Source organism: Leuciscus leuciscus (assembly GCF_965113295.1).
Source record: "Leuciscus leuciscus genome assembly, chromosome: 17".
NCBI lineage: Eukaryota > Metazoa > Chordata > Actinopteri > Cypriniformes > Leuciscidae > Leuciscus > Leuciscus leuciscus.
This window is the reverse complement of record NC_138741.1, coordinates 19,420,950-19,443,552: the sequence shown is the minus strand read 5'-3', so window position 1 is coordinate 19,443,552 and position 22,603 is coordinate 19,420,950. Positions and strand designations below refer to the sequence as shown.

Sequence of the window (22,603 nt, the reverse complement as noted above, 5' to 3'; positions counted from 1 at the left end):
GCATTTAAACCCAGCTTTCAAAATAATACTAACAAAACTAACTTTATTAAAGCTATGAGTATGAGATGATATAGAAACCGAGCTGTTATTACCTGCACACCAATGAAGATCACCAATGTCGAAATACAATATAATGTCCTCTCAACATTTTTGCATTTGATTATTATTGTGTCAGCTAACTCAATTATAAAGCTGAGTGCAAATCTTTACATATACAGTAAAACAGTGATGTACTATGTAAGGGACCATTAACAGAGAATGCAATTTTGCATTCCACAGTTCTGCTTATCAATAATTGTCTATGTTAATGTGTGCTTAATGGACACGTTCGATCATTGTGATTGTTGTGCAGAATCTCACATTTTTTTATGCAAAAACGCATTCTGTGCAAAAGCTTTATATATATATATATATATATATATATATATATAAATAATATATTATATATAATTATTATAAATATAAAAAATCTGACATGTAAAGGGGTTTTAATGTAGATTTATTGGTGCATTTACAGTCTTAGGTAAGTGAGTACAAAGTCTGCATTCACTTCCACGCTCCTCGTTCATGTTATGGACACATCAACACATTTCTGGGGCTACTTCTGAACTTTAACTGTTTGGTGAAATGGTAGTTTAGCAGCATGGTTCCAATCCAAGCACATGCCCCAAACACTCTTCCCAGCAAATGGTTGTCAGTTCGGTACTAGAGAGTCGGCCTGCAGTGCGTTTTAGCTGGACATCCCCGTTCAGATCACCAGATGGTCCTTTTAACCCCTGCCCACACTGATCTCTTAACGCCCTGTGCGGCCTTCACATCAGCCCAGTGCAGACGTGGGTTGGGCACATCGTCCTCCGCTTCAGGTTCCTTACGGGCGCCGAGCTCCGGCCGCGCCACCACGATGGGCAGAGGGCCCTGTTCGTCCCTGAACTCCACCACATTCAGCTGCTTTTTATCAGATAGATTCTGATGAGTCTCCTGTAGAGGGACATGGGAGAGGAAGTCAGTTCCAAGCCAGTTTAGAGTGTCCTTAGTTTCCTGTGATCATGCATACTTAAGGTCCTAGTGAACAATGGATTAGTCTATACTAGTGATCACTCTCTCTCTGCACAATTCCCACTTCTTCTGGGATCCAATGAGAGAGGACTCGGGATAGCAGTGAAGACTGGAATTACATGGATTTAGCCTGAACTCTTTCCGTTACTTTAAAAAAGGGTTATCAAACGCAGCACAAATGCTGCAGGTGAACATCATTTGAGTAAAAAAAAACAACAACAACAACAACATCATCTGCCCCACTGGAGAGAAGTATACTATCACTTTTATGCTTTGATTGCACTTTTGAGTAGCATTGAAATAATTCACCTTCTATTAGTTTATTTTAAGGTAAATTACTTTGATAAGACTCCACAATAAAAAACTTCTTGAAAAACTTCTTTCGGGTGACGAGGTTTCGCCGGTCACGCTTTTTTGACGACGAGAATTCCTTCTCCTGTGGCTCAGCATAAGTATGATCCTGCATTATGAAGTACCGTGCAGTGTAGCCTTTCAAATTTGCCAGGGCAGTGACAAGCGCCTCTCACTGATCTCCTTATCCGCTTCAGCTGGTTTCAGTCACGTGATGCTGGCTCTGAACGAAAACGCGGTGTGGAAACGCGTTGAGGTAGGCTAATGCTTTTTGTCCCTCTCTGCTATTATAGTTTTTCAAAATGGTGGAACGACATTGGACGGGTAAGTCCTAGGAGGCTTCAGTGTAAATAAAGATGAGAAATTCTTTGCTTACAAGGATAAGTCAGATCATTGGCAGAGGTCATTTTACACCAATGCGGACATATTTATGAATATTGATTTTAGCTAATAAAATACTTTTTAAAAAACTACACAGTGTACCTTTAATAATACTACAGCTACTTATTTAAACCAGTTAAGTTTTATCATCAAAATTACAACAATGGCAAGTATTTTTCAACAAGTAAACATTGCTATATTTTAAGCAAATAGTCAGTAAATAGGCTACCAAAGATGTTGATGCAGGGACACACCATACTTGGCTAAATCACAGTCACTATTTCAAACAAGCCACTGAGACGTGTACAGAGACTGATCTTATAGGTTATGGTACTGTTATTATCTCTCACCTGATTGGCCAGGCCATGGAAGAGAGCCCTGGTGATGTTGAGGAGGTTGACCGAACCGTCTACTTTTGCGTACATATCCTCTATCCCAATCAGTTTACAGAGAGTGATCACTGCCCGATGACAATGCAGACCATAACCTGATAGAGAGAAAACAATAAAGGGAGAAGGTAAAGATCTTTTTAAAGATCTAAGTTATTATTTATTTCGTTTTTTACTTTTGAAAACAAAATTTAGTCAAGACTTTGTCAATACTGTCATGTTCATTAATATCAGGTAATTTTATTGAGACTTATATGGCACAATTTAATCAACAAAAATAACATCTAAAGATAGAGTCCACCCAAAATGAACATTCTGTCATCATTTACTCATCCTCATGTCGCTCTATGTCTTTCGTTGTTCTGTGAAGCATAATAGAAGATCTTTTTAATAATGTGGGTAACAAAACAGTTTCAGGTCCTATTGACTCTCATTTTTTTTTTCGTTCATACAGTGGAAGTCAACAGTAACCGAAACTTTTTGATTACCAACATTCTTCAAAATATATTCCAAAGGAAAAAAGTTTTCAAACAGGTTTGGAATGACATGATGGAAGAATACAATTGTTTGGGTGTACTATCCCTTTAACTAAGACCATTATACTGTATGTGGTTAGGTAGTACATTACAGACCATGTGCATTATTAATACCTTGCTATTTTTTATCTTGACATTTTCATTAATGGTACATTTTTATTAAAATTGTTTATCATCACATTGCATATCTAGTTTCATCTTGAATCAAAAAAACCTTAGTCAATTGACATTTTCATGAGTGAGATTAACACTGGAGGAGAGAAAGTAAAAGAACAGACATCCAGAGTAAGTGTGATCCCACGGCTGTGTTCAAGAACAATATTAAACACATTACAAGACAGAGTCTACAGATGGGAAAGGTGGCAGATCAGGTTCTCTGCGAGTTTCAGGTCCAATCATAACAGTTACCACCAGGTTTCATTACTTAAGTGTCAGAGGTAAGACATGGACTCTGAGGATATGAGTTACATCAGAGCTGAACTCAGAACTCCATCTCAAATACGAACATCATAATTTCAGCTCTGATGTCTGAAATCATTAGATCCATTGTGGCTCAGACTAGACGTGAAGGGAAATCTGATACATGTGCTTGACAGTTTGAAATTACAACGTTTTTTATAACTGCCATTTTTGCACTATTAACATGCAGTACTGACTGACGTCACAAGTGATGCACACAGTCATAAAATCAGAGATCATACCTCTCAAAATCTGATCCACAGTGGGCACAGTAGCATGCTACTAGGTTTTGGATTTGAAAATGTGATGGATGTATGTGGAAACAGATTCTCTTATATGAAAAGAATCATACTGCAAAACATACAGGATAAGCTCTAACATACTGAGCACACAGCTCTGTTATTACGCAAACTGTGATTGATTGTGTGCGAGTTACCTTTGTTCTGTTTCTTCATTCTGAGTGTGGTCCTTTTAAACTTAGACTCCATGTCATGATATACTGCACATGAGGATGAAAAGATAGACATTGACAACACATAGAAAGAGAAGTCTGCAAACTCAGAGTCATATGACACTTTCTCTCTCGAGTATAAACCTCTGTTGAAAAGTTTAGTTTACGTTTTTGAAAATGTCTTTTGCTCACCAAATTTGATTAAAAAAAATACAATAAAAACAGTAACATTGTGAAATATTATTACAACTTAAAATAACTTTTCTATTTCAGTAAATAAAAAAAAGGTAATTTATTCCTGTGATGACAAAGTTGAATTGTAGCCTCATTACTCCTGTCTTCAGTGTCACATGATCCTTCAGAAATCATTCTAATATGCTGATTTGGTGCTCAAGAAACATTTCTTATTATTAATGCTGAAAAAAAGTTGTTGCTTAATATTTTTGTGATAAATAAAATTTCAGGATCTCAAAAAAAAAAACATTTATTTGAAATATAAATCTTTTAGTGTATAAAAAATGCATTGTAATTTTAGTAAATTACATAGAAAATAGGACTATTTAGAAAATAGTTTTCTTTTTTTAAACGAGGTAACCATTTTTTTGCAGTACTGTACAATTGATAATTTTTTTTTAAAGGGGTGGTATAATGCCCTTTTCACAAGATGTAAAATAAGTCTTTGATGTCCCCAGACTGTGTATGTAAAGTTTAAGCTCAAAATGCTCCACAGATATTTTTATATAGCATGTTAAATGTGTCACTTTTTGAGGGTGAGCAAAAACGCACTGTTTTTGTGTCTGTCCCTTTAAAAGCTGCACCTCCCGGCACAGGGGGCGGAGCTTCAAGAGCTGGTGTTCTTTTACCTCACACAGAAATGCACTGAAAATGTCAATGTTTATGTTCAAACGGAAGTCAGACAATAATGGAGAGACTCAAGAAGAAGTGACAACATGTAGAATGCAACAGGACGTTTCTGAATGGTGAGTTGATGAATTTATGTAGTTTATGTGTTGTATCTTCTATTAGCATATTCTGTCATGATAATCTATAAATCGTGTTCCCGGGGGTTTTAGGGTTAGTGATGTCACTAACCCGGGAGGAATGTCGTGTAGTTCCCACCTGCCGTTTGTTGTAGTCCTTAAAAAACGATTTCTTTAAAAGCAAATATCTTCCTCTGCTTTGAACTTTGAGCGTTGTAACTTTGCAGATGTTGTTTATGCTCAAAAAGCAACATTACACACTAACTAAAGTTAGAAAAGTGAAATCATAAACCACCCCTTTAAAATAAAAAACAGTAAAAAGTGAATATTAATATATTAATGACGTTGCTTCATTTCATATTGCCAGCAAAATCAATGTGAAAGTGTTATGAATTCAATATACATCACCCACCCCTCCAAAAAAGGCTCTCAAAATACAAACATTAAAACATGGAAACTAAATATGTAAATGATTAATGCTGCGACACAGTAGAATCCTTACTAGAATCGTCTTTAACTGCACAAGGGCACATATACAGGAGTGATTTACAATGTCTGTTTGTTATATGATAGACAGTGACGCACGTGTGTAACACTTGCACACAGAGTAGAATGTGACTCACTGGTATGGTTGTTGTATCTCTCAATGTAGTAGAGATAATGCATGGCTCGGTTCTTTGCCTGTAAAACAAAGCAGCGTATTTAATGTCAAGATGATTTCACTGTAACCTAATTTGGTAGCTCTAACACTGAAATGCTGAAGGTTCAGAGTGTACCATGGGAACGGAGGAGTTCTTGAGCTCACAGCCCAGTTCTGTCATTATTGTGCCCTTGAGAAAGTCATTTAACCTCAGGTTGTTTGAGAGGAGAATTGTGCCTGCAATGAGTGTCCGTTATGTGACTTTGGGTGGGCGTGAAATAATGTATGCATGTGACTTGTGGCTTACTTTTCTAAGTGCGGTGTTCTTGTCTGCTGCTTTCCCCAGTGCAAACCCTGCAGGGAAGCAGAGAACAAAACAGCTCATCGACACTGATTATGGCCATTGTATTTTCCCCAGCCTCATATTAAACTACTGCATTATTCCATATACTCCAGACTTAAGAAGTGCACAAGTGCATATTTTCAAAACCGACTAGTCAGTGAGTTATCTGAACAACTAGTTGAGGCTAATTTAATAAACACACAAGGCTTTCTAACTTTATGAAGGACAGGAATTGCATTAATCTTATGTTTTGTTTATAAATAATAATCATAATTTTTAAGATTGCTGTGTTATTTTCATATGAGTGAATTTATTGCTAAAATTGAGGTCAAAAAATGAGAAAAAAAAATGTATACAGGATCTGAATCTAGATTAAGAAATTCAGGTTAGAGAATCATCAAAGGTGCACGTGTCCGGATTTACCTGCGACTCCATTTCCATTGCCCACAGCGACCAGAGCACTGATGGATCTCTTCCTGCTCTCTTTGGCTGTGACGTTAAACACACTCTTGACCTGTCAATCAAATGGCAAACATCACACATGATTGCCAATAGCTGCAGGGGGTCGATTTCTTTTAAGTGTACTTCCTTAAAGCAACCAGCAGGAGGCAGTATAAACCATTAGAAAAGGCTAATATGCTCCATTGAAACGCATCTGAAATTCTGCAAGTCAAGGCACCTTCATTTATATAGCACTTTTAACAATATGGACTGTTTTAAAGCAGCTTTACAGTGATAATAGGAAATTAAAGTAACAGAGATTGTTTTGACTTTACAGCAGCTCTAGAATAAAGTTATTGTCCAGCTAAAGTCAGTTTTGATTGATTCACTTCCGTTGCAAAGGGGCCGCTAACACGATACCGTCCTAACAGAAAACCCTTAACGCGCTCCGGCCCGCTCATTTGCACAGCAACAGTGCCTGGTGGCTCAGGATTTTGCAGTCATTCTCTCTCTCTCTCTCTCTCTCTCTCTCTCTCTCTCTAATTGTATAGTATAAAGTAATACAGAATAAAAGCATACCTGCTCCCGCTCCTTACTGAAATCTGTTATGTAAGGTTTGCTGTAGGAGTATTATTGATATGATGAGATCTTTGTGCTGAAAGAAAAAGCCACCCACTGGCAAGAACTAAACATGTTCAGATGAAGTTACAGGGTGGATTTAAGACTGTTCAAAGAGCTCAAGCACAAAAGTTATATAGCTGATTATGTTCTAAACCAGCAGTCGGCAACCCTTTGAAGTGCCATATCTTGTTTCATTATTATATTCGTATCGATACATACTCTTCATATTCTGCAAGAAAGCCTTGCTTTAAACCCTTGGTTGCAGTAGAGTCTCCTCTTTTTTATAATAAAGTAGTATTCTGACAGCAAAATAACTACATCACTCAAAGTGCCCCTGTGCAACCCACTAGGCCAGTTTACATGGTTTATCCACACTGCATGGTTCATTTGGATTATTTGGCTTTCATACAGTTCATAATTAAATAGACAAGGTTGTGTGAGGATAAGGATTACCACAAGAGGTAGTTCTGCATGCAAACACAAGGGAGATTAACATCTCTATAGTAAACAGCTAAATAAAAAAATGGTGATGGTGGCACACATGCATAAGATTGCCAAGGGTGGCCCTAAATCTTCAGTATCAATTAATTTCCCATGTTCAGCTGTTTTTCTGTTTATCAGTGATTCTTCTCTACCCTTTTGGTCACTTTTTGAAATTCAACTTCATACAATTAAACTCTACACTTTGGGATCTCATTACAAGTGCATAACTGAAAAAATACAACACTGTTCAAAAGCTTTAGGGTCAATAAGATCATACTGACCCCAAATGATTCATTTACACTGTTAAGATTAACTAATTTTACTACCAAGTCATTCTTTTTTACCTCAATACAAGCCAGTAAAAGGTCTATCGATAAATGGGTTATTTCTAGAATCCAAGTATGTAAACAATCACCCAACAACCCAATCTGCATCTCTAGTGCACCCAGGTTGAGAACCACTGTGCATCCAATGAAATACATGTGACTACTTCATTATCTCACACTAACTTAAATCGCTAGATATTATAATTGTTGACACTCTCTCTAAGATCCACTGTAGTCATTTGCTCGGTTTCTAGATCACTGAGGTGTCAGTAATAGCACACTGTGCTATTCAAATGGAAGCACTAAACAAAAACGATGACAGGGGACAAAAAGAACAACAATGTTTTCTTAAAAAGAGAGGAAGAGTTGGGTGGGGGAGACTCCCACCTGCATTTGGTCAGTGCGATGCTGAAACACATGCCATCTGTTCAGACTGCTTAGACAAACACATACACACCACCTTCGGTAAAAGCAAAACATTTGTTCATCTGAAGGAAAACCGAACACAAAGGTCTGTATCGACACATAACTGTACACATCTTCTCATTAGCTGTACTTGGTCTAGGTCATGTCATTATGTAATCACGGCAACCGTTGTCCTAACCCGCAATTATCATTTTAATGAAATGCAACAACTCCACCTCTGTATGCACATGAGTGTGTTTATCTTTGCTAATCAGCCATTATAAATTACATGCACTACATCCTCATAATAAAGATATGTCAGACATATTAGCGAACCAAGATTATATAATATAGCTCTTCTCAAATCCCATTTGTAATTAGAAATAATTTCCAATTGTTTACTATACTGTTGCAAATTTGGGTGTCACAGTGCTCATTTTGTATCTTTTAATACATGCTAAAGAGAGCATAGCACAATGTAAACCGCTTTGGTGAGAAATTGTTTGTATGTGTAATGAAATGATGCATGTATGGGACTGAGCATAGAGTGTAAAGTATGTCTAGAAAGTAATCTGGACTACAGTGTAAAATATGTAGACAATGCAAGCTTGGCTACAGCATAAAGAAGTGTTTCTCAACCGGTGGGACAACCCCAAAGTGGGTCGTGAGACTGTTTTGAGTGGGTCATGGAGTGTAGTCAAAGAAACAACAAGAAAACTCCTTTCATAAAAAAAACAAAAAACATTTAGAATAAAGTGCATGAGAATGAAAGCTGTTGCCTCTTCTGAAAAGACTTTGCTCTTCTGTCAGACAGAACACACTTTTCCATTCCACTGCGCTACTTTTACAGTGTACTTTTCAATGTAAACCCGCTAGAAGGATGTTTTTGTTTTAGAGTCTTTTGCAAAGCCTTTTGCATGACACGGCATTCTAAAAAGGCGACAGGTTATTATGGACAGTGTCATTATTCTAACAATATTTTCTTAACTTGTTGGGCCAGTTCACAATGAATGCTTTTTTTGCGGTTAAATTACAAGAATGCAACATCATAGTTACTTTGTCCATTAGTGAGTCATGAAATGATCAAAAAGTACCAATAAACTAGGATTTGAACGCAGGTATGATGTTCATTCTATTCATCAGGATCAGCGTCCATATGTTTTATTAACAGTTCTCGTTAGTATTGTGTATTTACAATGACAACTGTTCCGTAACCTTCCCTCATGTTGTTCCAAACCTGTATGAATTTCTTTTTTCTGCTGAACACAAAAGAAGATATTTTGAAAAATGTCAGTAACCAAACAGTTGATGGACCCCATTGACTTCCATAGTAGGAAAAAAAAATACTATGGAAGTCAATGGGGTCCATCAACTGTTTGGTTACAGACATTTTTCTAAATATCTTCTTTTGTGTTCAGCAGAAAAAAGAAATTCATACAGGTTTGAAACAACTTGAGGGTGAGTAAATGATGACAGAATTTTCATTTTTGGGTGAACTATCCCTTTAATGAATTATAATAATTGTAACGAAAGTTAAAACGCATTGCATTATTTGCAGGCCTTGCTACATCTAAAATTGGTTGTTTGTTAGGTTTTTTAATGCATTAGACTTAGTCAATTTTAAGGTGTAAAATGTAGTATATAAGAGTAGTATGACAATAACAATGTAATTAACTTGACAATGTTAAGTGTGACTGTGAAATGGTGTGTAAGATGCGGCAAAGGGAAATGAGATCATTTAACTATTACAAGACATGATGAACTGCATATGGGAGCCTAAAACTGTAAAATTCTTCCTCTTGCTTTAATTTATCTTCATAACCATTCTATCTTTTTATCACTTTCCTTTAACTATCAGCCATTTCTCTTGCCCTGCTCTGTCTGTCTCGCTCTCTCAGTCTTGCTCATGTATCATCCGCTCTAGAGCACTATGGCTCTCTTCCCTCTCTCTTGGCAGACATCGTGTGTCCTTGGGAGAGGTTCTTGGGTTTACAGGAAATATTTGGCTTAATTAATGTGGCTTTATAAGTACTAGGGCCCTTTCAGACTTTACTTGTGCCTTGTCTAGGACACCCAGGAGACTGCGAGATGGAGGAAAGGAAAAGCGCAGCACTTTAAATGCATGTCTGATAAATGTCACGAAGCTTTTCAAAACCACTTCAAATTAATCTGCATCCAGAAACGGAGGTCCTGGAGAACAGCAAAAACTCTTCATTTCTGTGCAAGCCCGCTTGTGTGTGCACTGGGTTCTCTCATAAGCTCTGGGGGTAATGTGAGGACAACACGCCACCATGTGCCCGGTCACATGCGATATGTTGTTCTCCAGACTCAGAGCTAATGTGCTGGACACTGCAAAAGACTGAGGGGGTCTGACTCACAGTATGTGGTGGTTCATTCTAGTCACTTTTGCCAGCGGCCCTAAAACGTCAATCAAAATGACAGAACGAGAGAGATGGGAAAAGACAGAGCAACAGAATAGTTCTGTTCTAAACCCCAGAGAGCTGCCTTTGTAGGCAGTATTTTAAGGCATCACTGTTCCTGACGTGAATTCGGTTTCAAAAAGTAGGTAACTTAATTACGCAACCTCATAAAACACATCCTTTTGGCAGCATAGCAAACAACCTTTATAGAGTAAGCAATCCTATAATGCACGGTGACAAGCTCAGTGGAAAAAATAAATCCAAGGTGGATTTGATTCAGTAATTATTGAATTAATTAAACATCATGGAAGTACGTTTCCACCTTGCACAAAAAATAAAAAAGTGGGGTTAGATTTTCTTTTTTGAAAGAAATTAATACTTTCATTTAGCAAGCATTAAATGCATTAAATTGATCAAAAAAGACAGTAAAGACACTTATAAATAGATTTATATTTTAAATAAATGCTGTTCTTTTGAACTTTCTATTCATCAAAGAATTCTGAAAAAAATGCATCATATTTCCCACAAAAATATTAATCAGCACAATTGTTTTCAATGTAGATAAAAATAAGAAATGTTTCTTGAAGGCCAAATCAGCATATTAGAATGATTTTTGAAGGATCATGAGACACTGAAGACTGGAGTAAGGAAGCTTAAAATTCAGCTCTGCCAAAACAGGAATAAATTACATTTTAAAATAAAAAAATAAATTTAAAAAAAGTATTTTAAATTGTAATAATATTTCACAATATTACAGTTTTTACTGTATTATGGATCAAATAAATACAGCCTTGGTAAGCAGAAGAGACTTCTTTTAAAAACAAAAAAAATCATACTGAAATATTAAACTTCGTGACCCTAGCAACAAGCTGAAATATCAAGGAATCCAAATTTGCTTTTACCTAGTAACAAAGAATTATAAATAAGAAGAACCAGTCATATAAGATCAAATAATGTAATGAATCATGTCACCTTTGCCATACACTTCTATAAAAACTGTTGTACTCTCTTGATCTAAGGGATTCTCTGTGATTGATATGAGATCCACCCGGCTGTGATTGAAGCATATTCAAAGGCATTGTTCGGAGTTTGTTTGATTACTGCTGCGCGGCCGACTAGACTCTATAGATCTTACTTCCATTCCCAAGTGACAGTGTTTCCTGGAGCACTAAAGATCTTATTTCCATTCCGAAGTGATGGTGCTTAAGTGGAACACTAGAGACCTTACTCCCAAGTGTTCAAAGGGGGCAAGGCGTTTTCCGACTTGAAGCAGGTATTGAAGAGGAGACGCCCAGTAGAGTATATCAAGTTGTAAGTATCGATTAAGAGACGCCCTCAGGTTAACTTAGGGCAGGTGCATAACCTAGGGAAATCAGATCCCTAGGTTTTGAAACACAGCTAATGAGAGAAAGAGAAAAAAAGAGGACAATTCCCCTAAATCATCAGCCTTCATTTTGATTCCTTGCAGTGTTCAGATAGGGAAGAAAAAGCTTTGGCTGTAAAGCTGTCCACTTCTTTGCCAACAAAGCTTTATGTAAATGAAAGAATCAGAGGACAAAAGAAAGACAGAGAATGCAGAAGAGCAAAAAGACAGTGAAAGAGAGATGAGGACCCGAGGTGAATTGTTGTTCTGATTTCCTTTCTAAACTCAGCAACATTTCTCTGCCAAATGAGTCTTGTGGTGCCAGCCAGGGGCTCTACACAGAGATTTGTTTATCAAACGTTCATTGTTGTGTATAATTAGATAATTCTCCTGATACTACACACTACATGATAATTTTGTGCAGAGCAGATTTTGTGCCCCGACTGCCTCCCATTTAGGAGTTCAAGAGACTGGTTCAGAAGCTCTGAAATACACACATGCATTCACATACACAAGGGAGATACACACACCAAACAATAAACACTTTCTCTTGGATTCAAAAAAAGATGAAATGTTGCAAATATCTCCAAAGAACATCTCTTTGACATCATCACTAACACACTAGCTCTGTTCCAAACCTATTTACCTCCTTTCCTAAGCAGCATTTTAAGGCCTTTTCTCGACATAAAGGCTGTTTCCAAATAGTAGGCAAAATGATGCTGCCTCTTGAAGCATTTTACTTCATTTTGGCAATTCTAAGGCAACACAGTGTGTATCCTTTGTGGATTAAGCAATCCAAAAATGCACTGTGACGACCTCAGTGAAAAGAAGCCAAGGGAAAATGTAAGTGTTAAATTTGTTTTAAAATGTAATTTATTCCTCTGATGGCAAAGCTGTATTTTCAGCATCATTACTCCAGTCTTCAGTGTCACATAATCCTTCAGAAAATATTCTAATATGCTGATTTTGTGCTTAAGAAACATTTCTTACTTTTATCAAGTAATTGTGCTGCTTAATTATAAACAGATTTGTGGAAACTGTGACTATATTTCTTCAGGATTCTTTGATGAATAAAAAGTTTAAAAGAACAATTTATTTGACAAATCTTTTGCAACATTAGAAATGTCTTTAAAGTCACTTTTGATCAATTTAACCATTTTTGTTAAATAAAAGTATTGATTTCTAAAAATAAAATAAAAAACAAGCTGCTATTGTGTAGATAAATCAACCAGAAAGGCCAAACCAGCACAAAAACTCAATCTCTTGTCGTTGGTAGGGGGAAATAATATTAACTTATAATAATTCACAATCCAATCAAATCCTGATGAAGTATTTTCCCTTTCACTCACGAATTTATTTATGGTTTATTTGAACAGGGACAGATTCAATACACATAGAAACAACTGGAAAATTGCCATTGCCATTCAATGCAAGTATCATAGTGCTTGTACAAAAGCTAATTTGCAACATTCATCTGTAGAACGGCCTTTATAAACTACAAAAATTTAAAACAGATTAAAGGGGGGCGGGGGGATAAACAAGTACATTTTAATGCAGTTTCATGTTTACAAAATACATGGTTCAGTTCGTACTCACCTCTATGACGCGCGAGTCAAAATCTTCGTAAGTTTCTAAAAGAAAAAGAAAAGGACAAAGCACAATCACACCTTTTTATAATAGACAATAAACACCAAAAGTCATTAGCACAGGTTGAGATTGTGAAAAGGGCTCACACAGCCTATATGTTTTTGATCAGGGACAGCAAACGTGTTAAATGAGATTAGGTGAGTGTTCTGTTATGACCTCTAACCCCAGGGCTCTTCGGTTGCTGCAGTAACTCATTACAGGTGTTTCATTTTGCCTCTGAGACAAGCATATTTCCTCGATTTAAAGGAGGGGGTGTTGCTGTTGTGACTCAGGGGTGAGAAGTTGTTGAAACAGATCTAGACATGATTTAGACTCCAGGCCTCACCGTCGCTGGGCAATCCATCACCACGACTACTAGAGATTGCACCTACATCCCATCGGCCAAACAGACGGCAGGAAATACATTTGCACGGCAAGATGGTGAGCGGCAGAACAGAGATGAACAGCTGTGTAAATTACAAGGAGATTGCACTTTCTGCATCTCGTTTCGCCGTGTCTGAGTGTTAAAGCAACCGAAGCGTGTAGATGCAGGTGTTGCGCCATTCATCTTACTATATGGTCAGAGATTGTGTACACACCCTTTTTAATAAAAGCGTTTGCCCATTTCAGATACATTCATTATAACTCAAGTATACAGCTATACATCTCCTTGACCAAGAATTTTCAGTAGAATGGGACAAATCAAAAAGGTACACACACCTCCGTTGGGCCCCGGATCCAGCGGGCCAAGGCTTATCCCACCCCAGGAGTAGCCGGTCCAGCCTCTCTCTTTCTTTATCTTGGTCTTCCTGCGTTTTTCCCATTCATCCCTCTGGCGTTGTAGGGCTGCTGCCACCTCCTTCTGCTCTGCCTCTCCCCGCTGCGAGGGTTTCTGGACGGACCCATCCTTATACACCGGAGTATTCAGACCGGGCCACAGGTAGCCAGCACGACCTGGAGAGGACACAAGAAACCATTTAAGTGCATGCACTTAATGTTACTATAGGTTTCTACCTTCTTTCAAGAAAAGCCTCCATGAGAGAGTGTGAGAGAGGGAGAAAAATAAATCGATAGATTCCCCCGAGGTCTTTTTAAGTGAAAGTAAATAATGGCACTCGATAACTGTGGCACTCAGTGAGTGATGTCAGCTTAGAAGATGGTTAGATTCCAACAGGAGATATAAACCTCTAAACTTGAAGCCGTGATTGATATTCATTAACTGGAATGGTGGGCGCAAACACCTCAAGAAATGGACAGCTAATGGTTATTGCTGTTTATAGCCATTTTAATCTAGTGTTGGCCTTAAATCTGTCCAGAGAAAACCAAATCTGGTGTGGGTAATAAAAGTACTTCTTTTTTTAGAGTTTATTATTAAACAGCATTTTCCTTCATGTTTGATGTACTATGCAGACCAGAGATGCAAGATTAATCGTTAAAAGATCACAATCTTGATTCAAACACCCACATGCTGTTATTCCTAAATGACGATGATTCGGCTATGTCTTTTAAACTTGACAAGTATGATCGCAGCGAACTTCGAAATTTGAATTGGTGCTGTGCTGCCACTGAGAGAACAGTTGTCATGTATAGGTATGAAACGTCTTCACAAACAGTCTTTTAAAAAACGCAATATCATTATGTGTTAAAAACATTCAAATGATCAAGAACTTGGATAAAAGTTTATAGTCCTGACATAAACACTGATGTCTACGATAGCGATAGAGTAAATCACCTTTTGAAAGTAACTTGACACTTCAAATAAATATCATATCAATTACACTGTTACACCAGTAGGTAGCAACAAGTGACTGTTCCAAAATGCTTAATTATCCGGAAGAAACAAGTAAAGAAATGAAACAAGTAAAGTCTTTATGAGCGAATCATTGAATCATTCATTAAAACTGCTTTTTTTAATGAATTCAAATTACTTAAATATTTTTTTAAAAGACAGCAGCAATTAACATTATGTCAGAACCTCTAGTAAATTTGTTCAGTTGTCTATTCAGAATAATGATCTCTATTTTAAACAAAAACATTGTGATTCTCAATTTATCCAAAATAGCACAGCTCTAATGCAGACATACATTGCCTTAAAAGTTCACTACACAAGCTCACTCAGTTCACTCAGATCATTTGTATGCTGCAAAAACAGATCGTAAAATGGTATATCACCATTTACTTGTCCACACTTATATATCAATGCATGCTTATACAGTGTTTCTGATGAACGGTAGTGTGAACTACAATGGTGAGGATTAAACAATCATAACAGAGATAATTTAGAAGTCTAAAAGTAGCAAACAGTAGCAAAAACAGCCTGTTTCGAGTGGCAAAATGGCCATGTACACTACTGTTTAAACTGGCTAAGGGTCAGTAAGATTTTAAAATGTTTATTTAGTAAGGAAGTAGTAAATTGATCAAAAGTGGGATGTACCTTCTCCAAGGTTCTGGCCTCTGTTGAGATCTTTCTTCATTTTACGTTTGGTTCTCTTTCCTCTTCCCTTTCTGGCACCAGCACCGGACTCGGCTAGGACACCCCGCCAAAGCTCATCCGCTGTCACTAAGGGAATAAATGGATGTGAATAAAAATCACACACACCTACAGCAACACATCACTAACAGTCTATTAGCACTCGAACAAGCTCAAATAAGGTGAAGAATAAATAATAAACCCTTGGTATCATTTTAACCAGTGTATTTAACAACTGCACACTAAAATGTAAATTTCAGCTGTTGGTTTTACCATGCAAGTATGAACTTTTATCCATATTATGTGTGTGTGTGTGTGTGTGTGTGTGTGTGGAGAGGGGTTGGTAATCTGGGACATTGGGAGTTGTTTGATGTTGTTTTGATTTAATTAGGACTTAATTAGATGAGACCGAGAGGCCTGCCAGGCCTAATGAAGCATCCGATTCCAACAAAAGCAGTTCAAGAAATTTCATAATTCTATCTGACAACCAAACATCCCCAATACACACTGACGCACATAAAACCGAAGCATTCAAAAACGCACTTATGCTGGTAGACTCAACCACACCATCTGCAAGAGAGATGCTGAAGGCACATCCCTATGCAGTTCTAAAAGTTTAAAACAAAACTAAAAGTTTTTGGATGCACAGATTTTTCTTTATAATTGTATAATTTTCTTAAGCTTGCACTATTTTAATGAAAAACTGTTCATGTCTCAAGGAGCAGGTCCTTATGAAAGCAGACAAGCAAAAGAGATGCGAGAACAAACGATGTTGCATATATTAGAATAAAGGGGCTGTTAAGCAGATGTTTTTTTTTTTTTTTTTTTTTTTTACTCAAATTATCATAGTCATATTTATATTCAGATTTCATGGTCCAGCAAAGATGGTTTGTTTACTTGCAAAAGACTGTCTGTGCATCACTTCTACAATATTCTCCATACTAGCAAGATTCATGTAGAAGCAAGCCGTGCCCCATTACCTATAAGTAATTTTGCTACCATCGGAAAAATACATTTAAAATATAATAAAAAAATTCATGGTCCATAAATGAATTGCTGTGGACTGCAGATTAGAGGTCTTCTAGAGTCCTAAAATCTGTAGCCGACCCGAATCACTTCTTACCCGAACCCGACATGCATAAATACTTTTTTTTTAAAGAAAAACCCAGCCGACCCAATGGCATTTATTTTCGGATACAAGTATTCCATGTAATACAAATTTATTACATGGATACAAGTCATTTCTGAGTTCTGCTTTCAATTGTGACCAGTAGATTGAAAAAAAAAAACATGATGGCTCGATAAAAATTAAATGAATAATTTATTTTCATTTAATTTAAATAGAGGCCCTTCATTTCATGCAATTAAACAACATATGATGTAATTAATTCCATTAAAAATGTATGATTTTATAGACCATTTCAAAATATCTAGGGGACATTATTTATAAAGCTGTGCTGAGATGTTTTGCGCTATGCGGATTGGAAACTTGTCATTTAGCAGACACTTAAAGCAACTTATGGTACAGTACATGCAGGGATCGTCTAAAATCATCTAAACAAAGCATATAATAGCATGCTTACATTTGTTGAAGAAGCTTGAATGTCTGTTCTGCTGCAGGGCGGCAGTGACTGGAGCATACTGGGTGGGACTGCGTCTGGCCAAGTGGGAGAGGTGAGCAGCGTCCCCTAGAGCTCTCAGTGCTCCGACACCTGGTGACAAGAGAGACAGAGGACACAACATTTCTTAAAGTCGGCGTAAAACGGAAGTTGCAATAGTCTTTTCTCCCCTATTGTGACGTATATCAGAGTGAAGCAGCTTCTTAAACAAGAGAAAATGTAGGGCAGGAGTCTTGATATAGTCCTTTGGGAAACGACTGTGGTTTGCTATTGTGACATGTGAATGACAGGTTGCCCCGCCGTTGCAGCGGTAACACATCAATAGAGAAGAGATGTCTCTGCAAGAGGGAAGTTATTTTGATTAAAAATGACAAAGGCACATCATGACTTAAAAAAATTATAATAATGTGCATTGTGCACAGAATCGCCAATTTTGATTTCACTGTGGTGACATTTAAAAAAATAAAATAAAATAGTTCACTATCTACTCCAAACACTTAAATTGTAAACCATAACTGCATCAGATCACCTAAGACACAAATAAATTACTGAGTTCCAAAGACAATAAAAACCAGTGGTGTAAAGTATATAAGTAAATGTAATTAGTTACTATACTCTATATATATTTATAACTATTTTGTAGTTTGATTGAGTATCAAAGATATTAGCATTTTTTAATAAGTACTCTTTGCTCCAGTACATTTGTGATGTACAATAAAAAAAAATAAAAAAACATTTTCTTAGACATTTTTTAGGCCATTTTTATTCCTATTTATTTGTTTCCTGTTTGTACAGCACTTTGAATTACTTCTGTGTATGAAATGTGCTATATAAATAAACTTGCCTTGCTGAGTAAAGCAGGGTTCACACACTGTACAATTTTAATTTTAATGATTTGGCAGTCTGAGACAAATTATGAGAATCCTAAAAGATTCTTTTGATCCTAGGCTAAAATATGTAGTCTTTGATCACTAGTTTGATGTTTTCGCAGACAGCCAATTAATGACCATTGCGATAAAATTTTATCTCCATTAAAATTCTGGCAGTGTCAGAAGATTTGACACACAGTGCTGCAGTGACTTCGACAACAACCGTCAAATCAAAACACCAATAGGACTGCCAAACCTGATGACTCAATTAGTGAGACAACAGCAAACAACCACTTATTTTTCAGTTTTATTTTTTAAGAAAAGCCATGATCAAAATTAATGCGACAGATTTTTTTTTGTTGCTAGCCACCATTTCTATTCCTGTGTCCGTTTTTAACATATCTTGACTGACATTAATGACATAAATGAGATGCATGGAGATGTACATGGCTGCAGCCGGTGATGAGGCCGAAACCAGCATGTCAAGTGCAAGTAGGCTTTGACTACTTAAAGGTGCACTGTGTAATATTTAGGAGGATCTGTTGACAGAAATGCAATATCATATACATAACTATGTTTTCAGTGGTGTATAAAGACCTTACATAATGAACCGTTATGTTTTTATTACCTTAGAATGAGCCATTTCTATCTACATACACCGCCGACATGTTTCTACAGTAGCCCTAAATGGACAAACGCGTTTCGTCACTATGTTGTTTTTCGTGCAAAGAAGCTAGCTAAAGTCAGCGAATAAAACACTGACACAATGATGAACAAGCAACAATAATATGAGCAATAACATATCGTTTTACTGAATAATTAAGTAAACATAATGTCTTAATTTATCTTTGTAAAGAAACCTCATTGCTTAACTGGTCTCAGACGACATCTTTTCATGTTGGCCACTGTATCTTTTGTTTGTTGCAATTCGCAACCTTACCACTAGATGCCGCTAAAAATCACACACTGCACCTTTAATTTTGACTATTTAATTTTACTTAAAAACATTTAAAACATTTTTTTAATACGTTATATTGAAGCAACCTTTTTGAAGAATATTGGTTTGCTTGTTCCCTTTTTGAGCACTTGAGCTTAAAGGTGCAGTATGTAATATTAAGTTGAAATATTAGGGATGAGAGCAAGTGACAATGTAGGGCGACTAACCTTACTAAGTTGATGAGTTGATTTATCTGCGTTTTAACATGGCTCTGGACAAAGTTTTTTTTGCTTTCTTGTTTTTAACAGGCATGTCTCTTAGGTGTTGAGTAGTGCATCTTTGAGCCTATATTCAGTACAAGTCAAATATTTAAGTACTGTTAAAGGAGAACTCCGGTGAATTTTTAAGTTAATCTTGATCGTTTTACCTTTGTGAGTACTGTCTATAGAAAAAAAAACGAACCGGATCGGTGCTTGCAACGCGGAGCTGTTACAGTTAATGCCCAGAGCTCCCATTCAGCTAAAACGGCAGTTATGGGGGCATTAACCTAAATAGTGTCTTTGTGCCTCTTAACAGACAAAAAATGCAATTAAAATGTGTGTCCAACATGAACAGGGCCCTTACATGACAACAAGATGCGTTTAGCAACTTAGCCATTGTTTAAACTCACCTAAATAGTGTTTTAGACGGCTAGCTGTAGTCTCGCGCTGAAGTCCCGTGGGAACTCAGTAGTAGCCGGAAAACGACGCTCCTCCCACCTGCACTATGTGCGCGATTTTTTCCCCCAAACCACTTCAGCGGAAATCCCGCCCTGCAGCTGATTTAATTGGTTTAGGTTACAGTGACGATTGACATGACCAATGAAAACCTTAGAATCAGCTGCAGGGCGGGATTTCCGCTGAAGTGGTTTGGGGGGAAAAAAATCACGCGCACTTTTTCCGGCTACAACTGAGTTCCCACGGGACTTCAGCGCGAGACTACAGCTAGCCGTCTAAAACACTATTTAGGTGAGTTTAAACAATGGCTAAGTTGCTAAACACATCTTGTTGTCATGTAAGGGCCCTGTTCATGTTGGACAGACATTTGAATTGCATTTTGTGTCTGTTAAGAGGCACAAAGACACTATTTAGGTTAATGCCCCCATAATTGCCGTTTTAGCTGAATGGGAGCTCTGGGCATTAACTGTAACAGCTCCGCGTTGCAAGCACCGATCCGGTTCGGTTTTTTTTTCTATAGACAGTACTCACAAAGGTAAAACGATCAAGATTAACTTAAAAATTCACCGGAGTTCTCCTTTAATATCAGATACTCTAAGGCCCGGTTTCACAGAAAGGGCTTAGATTAAAGGCACACTATGTAATTTTTCGCCACTAGAGGTCGTTTATTCAAAACAAAGGCGTAGCTTGATTTTGCTGAATCATGGTTGTCTTGTTGTTGTCTTCACCTCTACAGACATTGGAAAATACGACGGGCATCAGGCAGAAATCATATTCATGGATGACTGGTAATGTATTAAAGATGTATTAACGTTACAAAAGCAGTTGGAGCGGAACGATGCCGCTGGAGCAACTGCTAATGAGAGAAAAGCACGACACACAGCTCAGAGCAATGGAGCTTTTATTACACCGCAGACGACCGCTTCCGCTTCTTCTTGCCATGCGTATGTGAGGTAATGCAGCGCTGTTTTATCATATTAGATACATTTGAGTGTGATAAAAGTTGTTATAATGCTACTCTGTGCGTTCGCTCGGCGGCTACTATATAAAACACTTGTTGCAGTGAGCTAGATCGATATTAGGCATGGTAAATATGGTACTCGCAGTAAATCAAGAAAACGAGATTTAAACAAAAAGACTAACTGTGTTGAGCTGTATAACAATGATTCGCTTTCTGTTGATGAATGTATCCAAACAGTTGCTCACCTGTCTAATAAAACACATAATATATTAAAGCGCCTTTGGTGTTTCCATGGTTTCTACAAAATAAAATCGGAAATCGAGTGTAACGCGGGTATGATGTCATTGATAGGCGACACACGGACACGGGCCGTGTTCTGTTTAAAACTGATTATTTCTCTGGATTCTTAGAAACATTTCGGATAATGCAAGTACACAAATCAACAAAATATATAACATTGTTTTAGTGTTTTTTGGATATTTTGATGCAAATATCTTACATAGTGTGCCTTTAAGTCAGGATTAAGCTTTAGCTAAATTAGGACATTTAAGTAGCTTTTAAAAACATGGCTTAGAAAAAAATACATTACTGATGTGCATATTGAGGAAAAGCTGTAGCACTGACACATTTTAAGATACAGTGCAAGGTTGCTTTCAGTAAAGACAGCTCAAACATGTATTTTAGTCTGGGACTAGGCTTAAGCCTTGTCTGTGAACTTGGGCATAGGACTTACTCGAGTCGTATTATAAATAATGACTTTTAAGTAACTTGTAATGTAGTCATTTTCACTGTAAGGTTAAGGTATCTGTAATTTTACTCGAATTTGCTTTCAGGTACTTTTTACACTTCTGATAAAAACAAAGAAGCCAAAAGATATGATATCAAAGTTTCTGAAACGGCTATATTGAATACACTAGTCATGGTATCACATGAACACTTCCCGTACTAAGCAACTGCTTACATGAAGTTCTCCACATAATGTCATCTCATACTTATTTCAAATAATAACAGACAAGACATAGTGTACACAATATAACAATTGAAGATAACATGACACATAACGTTACTGTAACTAGTAACACATGCTTAAAATATCAGTGGTCAATATGACAACTGACTGACAGCTCTGGCAGGGATGTCTAGGGTGGTATTTATTTAGGGCAGATATTTTGTGCTACCTATATGATGATATGTCATTTTAGAGTTACGTATTTATTTACTACAAGATTTTAATAAGGCAAATCATCCTATTTCTTCTGCTCTTACAAGGACCGCTAGCATGTTCACACTAGTTTTTCTTCAAACCTCTTATAATCTACACACTCTTTACATTATCTCTCACCAAACATAAAGATATACGCTCAATAGAGTTATAAAAAAAAGTTCATTCAACAAGAGATCTAATCAAAACGCACCTTCAAATGACAACCGGAGGACACTGCACAGCCTTGTGACCGCCGCCATGTTCGGATGCTGAGGGGTCCTTAAGCGTAAGCGGGCTGTTCAAACTTGTGCCTGACCAGAATTACAGAAGAGATCGTTGATCTTTGATAAAATTTAAAAAAAAAAATTTGAAAGAGAATGGCAGTTTCAGTTTTTATTGGGAATTTTCAAAGACAATAAGGAATATATCCGAAATATATTATACAATGTATTGTAGCAGTATCTGATTCAAAACATTTCACATTTTTAATAGCTTCATTATTTTCAGAGTAGTTAAATGTACAATCGTGCCTTTATTAACTCTTAGTGAGTATGAC

The 22,603-nt window shown here is 37.0% G+C and overlaps 1 protein-coding gene across 1 annotated transcript; it reads right to left on the bottom strand.

Moving 5' to 3' along the window:
- Window positions 1–482: 482 nt before the first annotated feature.
- mrps5 (mitochondrial ribosomal protein S5) lies at window positions 483–22,338 on the bottom strand. Its single transcript, XM_082142794.1, has 11 exons — window positions 22,259–22,338; window positions 17,325–17,453; window positions 15,706–15,831; window positions 13,992–14,225; window positions 13,242–13,276; window positions 6,010–6,100; window positions 5,551–5,597; window positions 5,227–5,284; window positions 3,609–3,671; window positions 2,139–2,275; window positions 483–978 (listed from the first exon to the last, which is right to left on the bottom strand). The coding sequence occupies exons 1-11, from the start codon at window positions 22,305–22,307 to the stop codon at window positions 754–756; spliced, it is 1,194 nt and encodes a 397-aa protein (XP_081998920.1). The 5' UTR covers window positions 22,308–22,338; the 3' UTR covers window positions 483–753.
- Between the last annotated feature and the right edge of the window lie 265 nt (window positions 22,339–22,603).

Excerpts from the sequence above, each read along its gene's own strand:
- mrps5 (XM_082142794.1), bottom strand. The coding sequence starts at position 22,307 with ATGGCGGCGGTCACAAGGCTGTGCAGTGTCCTCCGGTTGTCATTTGAA. Across the intron at positions 15,832-17,324 it reads TTCAAGCTTCTTCAACAAAT|TGACAGCGGATGAGCTTTGG; the intron begins GTAAGCATGCTA and ends TTATTCCCTTAG. Across the intron at positions 6,101-13,241 it reads TTGACTCGCGCGTCATAGAG|GTCAAGAGTGTGTTTAACGT; the intron begins GTGAGTACGAAC and ends TTTGATTGACAG.